At 32.2% G+C, this 15,599-nt stretch overlaps 1 protein-coding gene across 3 annotated transcripts; it reads right to left on the minus strand.

The window, feature by feature from the left end:
• Positions 1–5,937: 5,937 nt before the first annotated feature.
• Positions 5,938–13,246, minus strand: LOC134725583 (noggin-2-like). Of its 3 annotated transcripts, none has more exons than XM_063589523.1 (3): positions 13,094–13,238; positions 9,429–9,619; positions 5,938–6,851 (listed from the first exon to the last, which is right to left on the minus strand). In XM_063589523.1, exon 3 carries the CDS (start codon positions 6,834–6,836, stop codon positions 6,042–6,044), a length of 795 nt encoding a protein of 264 aa, XP_063445593.1. In that variant the 5' UTR covers positions 6,837–6,851; positions 9,429–9,619; positions 13,094–13,238; the 3' UTR covers positions 5,938–6,041. The 3 variants fall into 3 exon arrangements, with proteins under 3 accessions (XP_063445593.1, XP_063445594.1, XP_063445596.1); XM_063589524.1 differs by having other exon boundaries at positions 9,376–9,619; XM_063589526.1 differs by lacking the exon at positions 9,429–9,619 and having other exon boundaries at positions 13,094–13,246.
• Between the last annotated feature and the right edge of the window lie 2,353 nt (positions 13,247–15,599).

Genomic DNA, 15,599 nt, shown 5'->3' on the forward strand with positions numbered 1-15,599 from the left:
AAGATTGGGCATAACTGACAAAGCACTTAATGATTCAAATACCATAGAAACTTAAGAATACCAGTTTGTGTAAAAGTAAATTTTAATATGTTTTATTGGTGTTAAATTACCGTCAAGTAGGAAATATTTCATGCAAATTTAAGGCATATATAACTTGCCAAAATGAAAAGAAAAGAGACTAGACACTTGAATTACTAGTGAAAAGAAACTATTAATATGTAAAAAGTAGAACGTTTGATATTTGAAGTTTCGGCGTTTTTCGAGAAAGAAACTTATAAAGATTTTCACTGGGAAACAAACTATTTATATCTTAATATAACCAAGACAAAACTTACCTCTCATAGTTGCCCTTATCAGAGTCTGTAATTCAATAAATCGCAGTTAAAATCAACAAAAATGATTGTGCTTGAACTAAGCACGTCTTTGTCGATGAAACTTTGCGTAACGTCGCCTAGTCTTCCTTAGTTTCATGTTGTGACGTTGATATATTTTGAGATGTTATTTGTTGGAATGCAAATGAGAGTCTTAGAAAAATACAATTTTGCGTTAATTGTCATAAAAGATGCAACTATTTTCAAGTATGACAAATTATATATTTTCATGAGTTCCTCATTGCGCGCATGACCACTGGATCGATGTTTAATCTTTGATTAAAAGATGTACAGTTTTTCTCTGCTTTCAAATCTTTCTGTTTGAACCCGTCGAACTGGAACTTATCAATTATTGGTAATATTAAGTATTTGGAAAACAAAAGGTCCTGGAAAGTATTATTAATCAACAGCATTGTCCTATATTAGTTATAAAAAAAAGTTGAATTCTTTGATTCGCTGTTTTACGTCATGTCCTCTAACAAATTGAAGTGTATATAGCATATTAATCCTGAATACACCGTTTGGTGTTGCGCCTGTCAGATGCTTCTTTGATTCGCTGTTTTTCGTCATGCCCTCATAACAAATTGAAGTGTATATAGCATATTAATCCTGAATACACCGTTTGGTGGTGCGCCTGTCAGATGCGGAATGTACAGATAAGGTAATAGGTAACAGGTGAATATACTATTGGTATCGGTATCGGACTCGACCCGGAACTTCTTAATTATTTGCAATATTAATTACATGGAAAACAAAAGGGCCTGGAGTGGTGTAATTTTTAATCTACACCTTTGTACTATATAAGTTATATATAAAGTTGTATTCTGTGATTCGTCGTTTTTACGTGATGACGGCTGACAAATTGGACCTCGTAATTTTAGTATTATAGATATATATATATATATAGGCAACAGTAGTATACCGCTGTTCGAAATTCATAGATCGATTAAGAAAAAAAACTAAGACGGGTTACAAACTAAAACTGAGGGAAACGCATAAAATATAAAAGAACTACGATACGACAGAAACACAACACTTGAAATGTAACACACACAGAAACAAACAATAACCGTTTTCCTGACTTGGTACAGGACATTTTAAGAGAAAAAAAATGTTGGGTTGAACCTGGTTTTTTTGGCTAGCCAACACTCGCACTTTTATGGCAATGTTAAATATAATACTAAAGTGTCAACATTAAATGACAGGAATGCAATACAAGCACAAAAACATTCAGAAAAGAGAATTATGCAAATAAACAATACAATATTATAGCACATTTAGACAATGAAACGACAGAAACACTTAAGTGAACAAAAATAATATATATACATGTATATATATATATAACATTCCTATAAAAGTGCGAGTGGTTAAACAAACCATTTTTTTCTTAAAAATTGTCCTGTACCAAGTCGGGGAAATAGCAGTTGTTATCTTATAGTTCGTTTCTGTATGTGTTGCACTGCAGTGATTCTGTTGTTTCGTTTGTTTTCCTCGTAAATTGGATATGTTTCCCTAAGTTAGTCGGTAACCCTGATTTATTTTTCTCTCAATCAATTTATGACTTTAGATAACTACTGTTGCCTCTATTTTTCGTGGAATTTTTTTCGGTTTTGCCATTATATTATATTATGTCCTGATGTTGAGTCCTCACTAAAGCCAACAGATACTATAAATAGTTGGCAGATATACTGCAAATATTTATTATTAAAAGGTCACAGTATTGAACGGTTCGAAAGTCCAATTTTTGGAAAACTAGAAGCAAGATTTTTTTAAATAAATAAAAGCTGGTATCATTTATAATAGTTATGAATAAATTACAATATATGTGAAATAACTTGCAGTGTGTGCCAAAATACTTAAATACTAAAACACTGATGACTTTTCAAAATTAGTTGTTCTTTTTGGTCTATTATAATTTGAAACACCCGATATATTCTGAAAAACGTTTGTTAGACGACGTCATTCAATACACGCTAAAATAGTGCATGTGTACACTACTATGAAAGTAAGCCATAGTGGCATTCTAGTTGACAAGTATGATTTTGGATTATGCTAACATTATAAAAGGATAAATATCGATTGTGTATATAATAAAAATTTTAAATATAAGAAAACGGAGTATATATCCAGAAATAGATGCGATATTCTCGGGCTTGTCTTTCGTATCATAATTTCCTTAACAGAGTGTTGCTGCTCACAAAGAAACCTATTAAACCAAGAGTTCAAAATGCTGAAGGTGTACTCATCACTTCAAAAATTTTACGGACCCATTCAAATGTGTGTTGACCGTTAGGGAATACTCGTTTCACAGATGATATCGGATATGTTCCTTATATCGTAACTACAATCCTGACTCTTTTCATGAATGTGAGCTACCTAATTGGCCTTGTTACTATCATGACCACCACTATGGGTGATACAAGAAGAGCAGGATTTGCCTACCTTTCCTGAGCACCTATGATCACCCCCAGTTTTTTGTGTTTTTAAATAGCTAAATGCGACGGTCTGAATTTGAAACCCTGTTAAATGTGATGGTGAAGTTGTTAGTGTGCTAGTTTCGCATTTGAAATATTGGGTTTTATTTCTGTTTAGGTCAAACCAGACTTTAATTTTTAGTTTGCTAATTTTCCGCTTTACACACAGCAGTAAGGAGTCAGAAATTGTATTTGAGTTGAAGGACTTGTCTTAATATTGCGTGTGCAAGTGCAATAAAAAAAAATATAAGAAAACGGTTCTGCGTGGCGGTCTATAGTACTTCCTAAGTAGGAGCAATCTCATTTTATCAGATAACAGTTATCAAAGGTACCATGATTATACTTTAGTACGCCAGACGCGCGTTTCGTCTACATAAGACTCATCAGTGATGCTCATATCAAAATATTTATAAAGCCAAACTAGTACAAAGTTGAAGAGCATTGAGGATTCAAAATTCCAAAAAGTTGTACTTTGTTCTAGTCATGTCATAGTAAAAAAAATACTCTCAACCCTCAGTCAACCATTTATCTGATATCATAAATAAAGGCAACAGGTGTATACCGCTGTTCGAAATTCATAAATCAATTACACAGAAACGAACTAAAATATAACAATAGCCATTTTTCCTGACTTGATACAGGACATTTTAAGAAAAAAATGGTGGGTTTTGTGGCATGCCAAACCTCCCGCTTTAATGGCAATTTTAATCATATCAGTTTTTAAAAACAATAGTACATTTATGCTCGACTCACAGTGAGACGTGACGCGTGTACTGTCAAAAGCTAGAGAATAAGCTGCTTCTCCGATGAGCAGCAGATATGGAGAAGTCTTCCATGTTGGGACCAGTCGGGTTTAATTTATAGCCAAACCAGTTGCAGAAAATTAATACTGTAAGCACAGTAAATATAATAATGCGTGTTTCCTTACAAAACAGGGATCATCATCAAAATAAAACAAAATTATCGCTACTTGATATCACGAAACCATTGCGTATTATTAATTTTATTTTATTATTAAATGGTCCAAACAAAATCTCGGAAGTAAAAAGTCTAAATTAATTTTGAGATCAAGACAATCAAGTGTCAATAGTAACAATTTAGTACGTACAGACGGACAAGGCTTAAACTCAACGCTCCCTCTTCTACGACGGGGGCATTAAAATTTCAGATTTTTTTTAAAGACAACATATTTATCAGTTTGGATGACGTGGGTTTTTTTCAACTAAAAATGGGCGTTCCAATTGGAACCAACTGTGCTCCTCTTCTTACCTACTTGTTCTTTTATTTAAAGAGGCTGACTATAAACAGGAACTGATTATGAAGACAGCAAAGAAGCTTACAGTATAACTTTGCTATATAAACAATGTTTTTTCTTCATCCATGCATTACTTACAATATATGAATCGTTGCAGTGCTAGTACTAGGAAACTTAGGTTTTTTTAGTAACGGCTGCAACATGTTCATCGTAAAACAAGATTTATTTCTTTAAACATTGCGGTATTAAATGTATATGTTTTTTATGGATTCGTTCTTTCCTAACTCGGTAAATAATGGTTAAATTTATCGAAAGCCAATTGTATTAGAAAAGAGGGGCGAAAGATCCAGGAGTTACTGTCAAACTTGTAGATCGAAAATAAACTAACAACGCCATGACTAAAAACAAGAAAAAGACGAATAATAAAAAGTACACATGACACAACATAGAAAGCTAAAGACTAAACAACACAAACCCCACCAAAAACTGGTGGTGACCTCGGCTTAGGTAAGGGTTAGTAGAACCCATTCCACATGTGGCATCCGTCGTGTTACTCATGTTAATAGTGGTGTATCCTAGAAAATCTGGTTTGCGCTATTAGACGATGGTTTCCTTTTGAAGAAGAATGAGATGTTTCTGTCATGGAAGTATTATTTCATGAAACTTAAGAATGTAACAGTTGCAAAACTAGTATTTTCTACCAAAGAGAAATGTGTCCAATATATGCAAATTTAATATGCTTATCAAGCATCGTTTCCTTTGTTACTTGAAAGGCAAAAACGAATATTAAGAAGGAAGCAAGTGGGAAAGTAACTGATGTATAGTCAAACCAACTATATTACGCACATGTACTTAGCAATCCGTATCCCCGGGTCTAAATAAAGACTAGCCCTTATTCGAGCATGAGGACGAGATAATTTTGTAGGCCTATTCAGAAAAAGTAATCGGAATTAAAAAATAAAAAGTGAAAACTAGAAGACTAGAAGATCAAATCTGAAGTTGTAAAATGTGTAGTGACTTACAGTAATTGCTTCGGGGCTACTGATTTGCAAGCAATTATTTAATGTCGATACAATTTTTAGTTTCAGATATGGTCTCCTATTCTAGTCATTTCTTCGTCATTTCTTCACATTTCCTGGGACATCGCACATTTGGCTTCTGTGCATCTTAAAATGCCATGTACTTAAAAGTGAAATCACAAGAATACTGAACTCCGATGATATTCAAAAAAGTAAGTCCCTAATCAAATGGCAAAATCAAAAGCTTGAACGAATAAACAACAACTGCTATATTCCTGGCTTGGTACAGGAATATGGTTGTTGTTATATTAATAGTTCGTTTTTATTTATGTTGTTTGTTTATTGCTACACTTCTGTGTTCTGTTATTTCGTTGTTTTCCTCTTACAGTTGATGTGTTTCCCTCGGTTTTAGTATGTAATCCGGATTTGTTTTCTTTCACTCGAATTTGAACAGCGGTATAATACTGTTGCCTTTCTTATAATACCTTGAATGGATAGACACCGGTACCGTGAATGAGGTTGGTGCACTCTTTTGTGCAGTTCCATGCACCGACAAACCGTGAGTGATTTATTTTTTAAATTCTGCACACAACTTCTAAACACAAACGAAAAGTTGTTTTTATCAGTATTTACCTCCCTTTGGTTGTTTCAAGTTCTATCCTATAAATTACTGAATTAGTTGTATATAAAGAATAACAAGCACATACATTTAATTTTAACAAAAGTTTTCTTAAGTGATTTATCTTGAGGTTTTTTTTTAATTTACATAAAGGGAACAATGTATTCAAATGTAATATACATTTGAAATGGAAAAATGTACACATAGTTCTTTGATGAAATGGTTAATTGTATACTAGTTTGTTGAGTATAAGAAGACATTAGGAACATTTAATTGGTAGATGATAAATTGTGGTGCCTTTCAACAAGAACAGAAACATTTACTGTTGACAGCATATGGAATTTTAAGCCATTTACATCTCATTCCACCATATCGGTCACGCCTTCTTTTTCTTAAATCTTTCACAGCGTTACTGTATTTTTGTTTGTTTCGTCGTCCCTTTCTGTTTTTTCTCTTTGCCCTCCGACAATTCCAACGGAGAATGCGTATGACCTCGCCCTCTGTAGGAAGGCAAGACATACCAGGTGGCCAAGAGCATGACACTTCTGTTGTACAGATGCCTTTACGTATCCAACGAGGCCAAAACATGCTTCCAATGTCGGTATATACAAAATGAATATTGCACGTTCCGTGAAGTAGAAGCCATCGTTTAAATAAATCTAATGTGTGATCAGAAATATTGGCAACAGCATTGTCACTGTCCGTTAAAGTCATATTGAGTGTTTCAACGTCTTTCATTAGTTTTTCATCAATAATTTCTGAATCTGAAATAAAAACTTCACTTTGATCAGCATCGATTGGACGTTCAATCGACATCCATTTATCATTGAAATCATCACCAAGTTTCTTTATTAAACGCTTTAATTTCAAATCTTGCTGTTTTGGAGCATACCTCATAAACCCGGGAATCTCTTCATTTATCGCATTGTTCAGTTTATTCTTACGTCGATTTCTTCGATCCTCTCGGGGAATTTTATTTGAAAAGAAATTCGTACCAAGAAGGTCTCCATATTTGAATGTTTGAAATGACAAAACAATGTCCGACAACATTAGTAAAGAAATTATAACTTTTAGGTCCAACATAGTCTTCATCATTACATATTTTGTTAACTGAAAATAAAATAAGAATATTAAGAAAATATAGCTACTCTATCATAAGTTCAGTGGATTTTTTTAACAGATTTATATATTATTATGTTTGTTACTCTTGTGTGTGTATGCTCGTCAAGCATGTTTCGTGTCCACCGAACATATAAGGTTTGACAAGTTAAGTCGGTTTCCAAAATTATATTGGTTTCCTACTATTAAATTTTAACCGGAGTACATATAACCATTGTCACCTTAAAATTCATGGTAGAATGGATCTTATGTCTAGGTGTGTTGGGTGTATAAATACCCCGTCTTCTCGAAATTTGAACCATGTTAAATTCGAAGCCACGTGTAAAAAATGTATGTAAAAGAATATATGCAATAAACATTCCAAGGGTTCGTTGACGGAAAGCATAATGGTCATTATGTAAAGTATTGTCGAAATTCTTAAACGTATTGCTAAAAATTGAGCACAAAAATCTTAAATTCGGAATTAAGGAAAAGAAAGAAGCATACAAAGCGGCAAGTCTGAATCCCAAAGTTTAAAGATGATTTAGAAATATATGATCACTTGAAATTGTTCTACTTAGTCTAGTTGCAAAACCCATGATACAAAATAGAGCGCAAGTTTTGCTGTAACGGGATGTATATTTATACGCAGACATGCCCGTTTACAGTACTGCATTTATTTATAATGCCTCTTTAATGGAGAGTTTCTCGGCAGATACAACAACCCTATCTTTGTAAGTATAAAAAAGAAGATGTGGTATGATTGCAAATGAGACAACTATCCACAAAAGCGTGGCTGGTTTTCTTAAGGTTTCCCCAAACCCTATAATCTCTCTCGCAGGGTAATTTCAAACCAAAAACTCTAGTCGGTAAACTTCAAAGAACTGGTGTATTGAATACAGTTTGATTTGTTTTCGAATTAAAATTATAGTAAATAGATTCGTCCACACGTTAAGAAAACGACTTATAAATATTTAATCTTAAAGCCAAATAGAAAAGTGCTGGTCAACCAGTCTATAACGACATCCTTATGAAGTGCATGGAAAAGTGATTCCCTATTCCTGTTTAATTTTGACAAGAGTGCGAATTAATGTTACTTAACAGCGATCATAGTTCTACGCGAAAATATCAAGAAATAATATTTCAAATTGTGAAAATGATAGTAGAATGCAACGGATATATAAAATACCTAGATACAAAAACTAAAAGATTAGGGATACACGACTTGATAATGAAATAGAAATAACAAAGCTTTAACCATAGATTAATGTACTTAATATCAGACATTTATCACTCTAGCTATAATAGAATATAACAAGTCAAGTTGATTTAGTGTGCAATGTTACATAATGAAGATAATTTTTCTACATCAGATAAATAAAATGCTCTTCAGATAAATAAGAGGTCGAAGGTACAAGTGCTTTCATGCTTTTTCTTACTTATAATCTTTAAAATATCCTTTCTCTGTATTATTATTTCGTTCGCAATCACGACATTTTTATTATTTTCAAATTAAAACTGATTATTATTTATAAATTTTTCTGATAAAATATAAAAAAAAAATAGCTACTTGTTTCTTTTGAAATATGTGATCTGAACGTTTCAATTCTTGTTTACAACCACCCTTGAAAAGTACCTTAATGGTCGCCATTGTCTGAGTGATTTAATATTAGGGGATATGATTTGTTGTTTTATCTTTTAAAGTGGCGGTACCTTTCCAAATATTAAAAAAAGAATTTTGAAAAAAAACCTTACATTTCTGCAAGGTAGTTTAGAAACTACATGAAAAGAAGATGGTCCTGTATGCTCATTATTGAGATTTGAAAATACAGTGATTCACATTTCACAAAGGAATGATTAATAAGTTCATGGTGCATAGCTTTATTAGGAAAACAATTGTGTTGGCATTGCTGGATGATCGAAACCATGAAAACGAATACATCCGCTGTGAATGTTTGTCATGGCCATGTTCTTTTTTTTTTAATTTGGTGCCAGTGTTAACCAACCGTATCAATTTTTACATTAATTTTGTTTATTATTTCTTCAGAAATATACAAGTTGCCTTTCTATTTTTAGTGTCAAGTAATGTAGCTTATTTTATATTTACGTTATTGTGACAGTAAACGTGTGGTTTTTTTTCTTCTTTGGATATTATGCATTCATTAGTGTCCAAATGGTATGCTACGTTATTATGACTACCTTGACTTCACCGATCTAATACATATACAGTTATACAAAAAAAAAAGCAATGGTTATATGCACTATAACTTTAAACATTGAGTCCTTTCTGCAAAAATTTCAAATATTAATTGTCAACTATTTTCTGAAAACAATCAGCAAAATGTAAGTAAGTCAGACATAAATATACATTAAAAACATAAAAGAGAGGGGAAAAAAATTGCTATGAAATTATGTTTAAGAGAAAAGTACGAAGCAAATCATCCTGTACTTAGCGTCAACATAAATTGTCCTTGTATTTTAAAATTTGAAATAATTTCCATGTATTTTAATTTCGAAATAAGCAATTTATCCTTACCTGTTCAGTTTAAGATGTTCCGAAACAATTACATAATTTTAGAAATATTGTACCTTTAATTTACCAGCTATTTAACACTGGCTTGCGTCGAACTGTGAAGGGTTTGCGTCTGGTTGTTGATATATCACTGCCAAGTACTACTTCATAGCGTAACTGATTATCACGCGCTTTTGTTCTATTGATTAGCCGTATCTTATCTGTTGATCTGTTCTTCTGAGCAATTGAAGACAGCAACATAAGTCACCTTAGTATAAAATAATCAATTTTCTAACTACTTAATTGTAGATTGATCGTTATTGAAAAGAATGGAATGTGCGCAAACTTGATATGGTTTAAATTTTTATTTTTCTTGGTCAAATACTTTCGTCTTAAAAGGTATATCCTTGTTATTGATTGATATTACGAACTCTTCGCACGAAAAGATTGTACTTTAATTAACACTCAAAGAAGAAACGTGCAATATACAACATACAAGAAAGCAAAAAGAGCATATATTGAATCAAGCAGTGAAGCCAAATTTACAACGATCGTCAGTGCAACAAAATCTGACTTTCCTGAATAACAGATCGAGAAGTAGACCAAAACTTAGCAAAAGAAGGCAAATATAAAATTGAGTAATTCCTATTTTCAATTTTTTTAATATATGCGATTATTTTATCGTTTTTCCCCTAAGGATCGATGGGGAATAGAAATATGGTCCCTTGGTCTTCTTCCGACCGGCAGAAAAACACTTGCCAAAGTGGGACGTCCGTTTAGTTGTGTGGGATGTACAAGTTTGCAGCCACGTACCGGTCAGAATGGGGACGTTAAAAACCTGACGTTATAGCAAATACCTCGTGTAAAGAGAGTGCTACGCTCTTTGCAAGTTAGGAACCCTTGCAACAACTCTTTGAGGGTTCGTAGGTGGCACGATGCAAAGTAAAATTAATACCCTATCCAGTATACCCTCATTTTCCAGTGGTAGTCCAAATTCCCCCTACTATCATTCCGGATGGCCTCTTTAACAAGACCAATATATTATGTAAGACCATATATATAATAGAAATAGTGTCACGTTTTGATCCTCTTCCGCAGTAAAACAACACTCCCTGCACGTTCAACCCTTACAATAACACCTTATGCAAGTCAAACCTACAGTACCTATCCAATTAACGTTTATTTCTCATTGGCATTACAAATGCCTCACACTTCATCTCGGTCAACCTCAATTATACATGACCTATACCTATTGTATGTATTTTAGTTTGTTCTCGTCCTGAACATGCATTAATATTTGCCACTGGACATTAAGGAACCAGTAATCAATCATTATCCTAGCTGATAGATAGTTTAGTCTTGAATAAATTATAGTTCCAAGTACAATACTTTATGAAATAAATTTAAGTTGTGTCGTCACTTGCTTTTTATAATTTTTTTATATTTTTATTCAAATCAGCTTTTAACTGTATCTTGTAAATTTGAAATGAAATGTTATCTACAAATTATTATCATCGTATACTTAATTTTATGCGCTTATTCTTTGAAACTTAGTACTATGAAATCTATCGGCGCATATGGGTTGTAGAACGAAAGTCGCATTTTCGCGCTAAAAGATTTCTCCTAGAATCATGTTAATTAGCACATTTACTCTCTTTTTTTAATAGTTCATATAGGTATTTAAAAAGACATCTATAAATGTAAATTATTTTATTTATTGATAGAAAAAGGGGGAAAAAATTCAAGTGCAATACATATTTTCCACTATACGATCTTTTCTCTAATAATTAACATATTTTCTGAACACCCAACACGACATAAATTTATTTATTTTGTTGGCAATTGAGTAATTTATATCCTATTAAATGTAGGATTCCAGGAAGACACCGGACAACGTATCCTTCTAATTTGCCAACTTTTGTTTGCAGGTTTACAAAAACATATGCTGCTTTGTTGTTATTTTAAACAATTACATATATATTTATTGACTTGCTAGACAGACAACATACTAAATCTACTATTAAATTAAAGGAAATATGTAAAACAAATCATGTGGTAGTTTAAGAAAATATCTTAAGTATTTACCAGGAAAATGCATTGAACTTGACAAAAATATGTTAAACAAAATATATAGAAATCTTCAATATTTTAACAAAGTATACACAAAATTTACCATGTAGTTTTTAAAAACTTTGAAAAAAAATATGAAAAGCAAAAAAAATGAAATTAAAAATAAAATAAGTAACCTTAAAATTAAATACAATGAATTATAACACATAACTGCAACTATTAAGTATTATAGCAAACTTTCTAATTGACACAATGACAACAGTATTCTGCTGCCAACTTTATTGCTTCAATCTTAAGACATGGTACCTAAACTGAGAATGTGTCTTATACAACTGTTTCTGACTATGTGTTAGAGTTTTTGGTTAGGGGATAGCACTTTTAATGTAATTACTACTCGACCGAATTACCACGCAACACCAACCACATTGTAGACCGATACAACAAGATTACTATTGTCCACCTAAACATTTACGAGATCATTAAACTCCTTTTAAATAAGAACTAATCAGTAACAGTATGTACAAATATCCAGTATGCAGCAAGATAATATCGTCCTCAAAATCACGACAATACAAAGTAAAAGACTTTAGCTACCAGAAGACCAATGGTGCAGTAAAATTAGTACCGTTACCGTTAACAATACTAAATTTGAACAAATAAAGGCAACAGTAGCATACCGCTGTTCAAAACTCGTAAATCTATGGACAAAAAAAATGGGATAACAAACTAAAACTGAGGGAAACGCATTGAATATGAGAGGAGAACGACGACACAACATTAAAATGTAACACACACAGAAACGGACTAATGGAGAGTTGTCTCATTGGCACTCACACCACATCTTCCTATATCTAAGCATTAGATAAAACCCTTTTTTAAGCCTTTTTCTGTGTCGATTATAATATATTGCTGTTCGTTTATGCGAGTGTCTTTATTCATTATTAAATTGAAGAGAGAAGAAGAAAATAATGTTAGAGAAGAAGCTTCACGTATAGATAGAATCATATTCAAAACAGTGTGGTCCTGGCCATTGATTGACGACCTAAATTATCCCATTGACTGGGACAGATTAGATGAACGTTTGTCGGTAACAATCACTGCTCACTATGTACTTGTTAAAGACACTGAATATGTGGGGTCACCAAAGGTTCTCAACACCTAAAAAAAGCAATTCGAAAAACGAATCCGGAATAATACGATGTGTTGATTTATAGTAATAATATCAATCAAAACATAAAGGTTATTCCTGAAAAAAAATTCGAATTATTTTATTATTAAAGGCGTTAAGAACCTTTGGTGACCCCACAGTTTAAATTCTATAATAAGTAAGAAGTGAGCAATGGTCGTTACAGACAAACGTTCACCTTATCTGTCCCAGTCAATGGGATAATTTAGGTCTTCAATCAAAGGCCAGGACCACACTGTTTTGAATATGATTCTATAGGAAGATGTGGTGTGAGTGCCAATGAGACAACTCTCCATCCAAATATATAAAAGTAAACGATTATAGGTCAATGTACAGCCTTCAACACGGAGCATTGGCTCACACCTAACAACAAGCTGTAAAGGTATATACTTTTTTCAACCTGTATTTTATATTTTTTTATTATAATATGTTAGTTGTATATAAAACAATGCACTTTCAATGTCAAATTTTAAATATATTTCATACCTGATATTTTTGTTCCGCTTTCGTGTCACTTCGAATACTAGTTTTCAGCAGCCTTCAGTTGCGTATGGATATAACCAACATTCAGTGTGATTTGTTTGTGCATCTATGTAATCCACTTGTGTTTTTGTTTGTGCATTTAATCCACTTGTGTTTTGTTTATCTCGTCCGTATACCATTTCCTGACTAACTGCACTCGGTATAAATAAGGATAAACCTCCTTCTGTTCTTCTACTTATGGCAGACTTTGTAAATTTTATAAAACAAAAGAATAGAATTGGGTTAATTGAAGTTCGTTAAGGTATGGACGAGTTGATGTGACCATATTATTACAAAGACTTTTTATCTTCGTGTATCTTATAAAGGTCTAAAAGACAGTAGGGGTAGTTGCTGCTTGCTTCTCGTACTATGACAAGCATTTCATGCATATTATGGCTTATCCATTATATGAACAAAACGTAAATATCTTATATTAATACCTCATGTGTTCGTTACAGCTGAGAGTACTATGTATACACGAATTAAAATCGAGCTTTCGTCTTTTCTTTTTTTAAAGAAATATGAACTTGGTGTAAAATCTCTTACGTTTGTTTTTTTCAATTAAAATGTTATCTTCCATATTAACCAGACTTATATGTTTAAACAAACTTTGAATTTATGCATTTTTACATCTAAATTTACATAAAATTTTATTTCCATATGAAACACGTGCGTGAAGTTTAATATTTCTTTTTTATTCGCATCCTTACTTGAAGAATTCCACGAATTACTCACTTTTCTAATGAATGGCGGGCGGAGAAAATATGTAAATATATATTTTATCCGTTTTATGTTTCTACTCATAAAACGTCAGAACATTACCCTCGTTGCCCCTTTTCAAATTTGTATGTGTAAACGTATATATATATCAAGCATTCTTTTACTAAAAAAAATAATAATAATAAACTAAACTGTAATTTGTGTAAACATGCTTTTTTCTAATTTATTTGTTTACTTTGCTTTTGATTAAAATATAACCTTATGAATGTATGCAATATTTCATTTAAACTTACATGTATATTTTATTTCTATATGATAAAAATTGTCTTGAAGTATACTGTTTCTTCTTTAAAGCCTTATTTTGCAGGGTTGTGTGAGATACGCAAATTGTATTTTAAATGTCGGGCGGGGAAAATAAGTTCGTATTTTGTTAATCTTCGTTTTCTGAACATTGAATATTAAATATGTTAATTATGATATTATAGTAAGTATTCATTGACGGGTCATCACTCATAAACAAACCGATAGTGTGCGGCACACAGTAGTCAATACGAATAAAGGATTTGAAAAAAAGTCTTCCACAATTTTTCAATCTTTTGCAAAATTTTGTAGGTATTTGGTCAGTATCACATTATATGTTCTCCTTCGCTATGCCCATACGAATATAAAGATTCTCTTAATAATGCGTAAATAAACTGCAAAAAGCAATGTGGAATGAGAAATTGCACTAATCATGCAGTTTAATAATAAATTGTGACAATTTTGTACAGCATGATCTCCAAAGCTCTGAAAAAATGGTAGGAAATATACAAATACAAAAATGTTTAATCAGAAAAGAGCCAAAGAGATAACTCTATTTAATAACATATCATCAATGCAAAATATACATCTGATCAATCTGTTCGATCAGTGAACTTTTCTCGACAAGACAAAAGGCGCGAAATCGAAAGATATATATGTGATTGAAAACCGACTTACCAAGTCTAGGCGTGTGCAAATATTAATGTCATTAATACGCCAAATAGTGTGAGAAATGAATGTACGTTATTTTCCCCCCTCCAGTACTCAATCACCACACTCAATATAAACATTTGTTTAATAGCTTCAATTTGATTTCATGACCTGTTAAAATTGATACAGCTTTTCAAATGCGATAACAAAAATCTTCAGATTATGCATAATTGGATAAGATATTTCGAGAATCGGTTGGGACACAACAGGTTTAATGACAATCATCACAGTATCCCCCACAGTAAGTTCTGATAATTTCCGTTTAGTTTTCTTGGTATACTATAGGCTCAAATCAGTTGGCCAGATAGCACACGCTTCCTGGCACTTATGATTGGTGTTTTAATGCCAGTGGCATCTTAAAATATAGTTTAAAAGGCCACCATCTGATCATATGTCCTATGTATAATTTAGACAAAGTTAAGATACATATTATATCTTTTACACAACATTAATTTATATTAATTCAGGATTTTAACTATTACAAAGTGAAATAGTTGAACTGTAGTTCGTTATTTTCAGGGGAATAATAATGTGTGTAGTTTGCAAAAATTTTCAGTAAGTTTTGTAACAGAAATTAGAATTTAACTTCGAGCCATCAATAGAGGCATTCAGATTTCCAAACAAACCCAAATTATTGTTACATCTTTACCTCTGAAAATGAAATAAAACTTCCTTGTGAGAAAGTCTTTTATATATGGACCCTACCAAAAGAAACACGACTTTTATCAATGATTCTACA

The sequence above is a fragment of the Mytilus trossulus genome, chromosome 7 (assembly GCF_036588685.1).
Source record: "Mytilus trossulus isolate FHL-02 chromosome 7, PNRI_Mtr1.1.1.hap1, whole genome shotgun sequence".
Classification (NCBI taxonomy): domain Eukaryota; kingdom Metazoa; phylum Mollusca; class Bivalvia; order Mytilida; family Mytilidae; genus Mytilus; species Mytilus trossulus.

Coding starts and splice junctions, on each gene's coding strand:
- LOC134725583 (XM_063589526.1), bottom strand. CDS start 6,836: ATGATGAAGACTATGTTGGACCTAAAAGTTATAATTTCTTTACTAATG.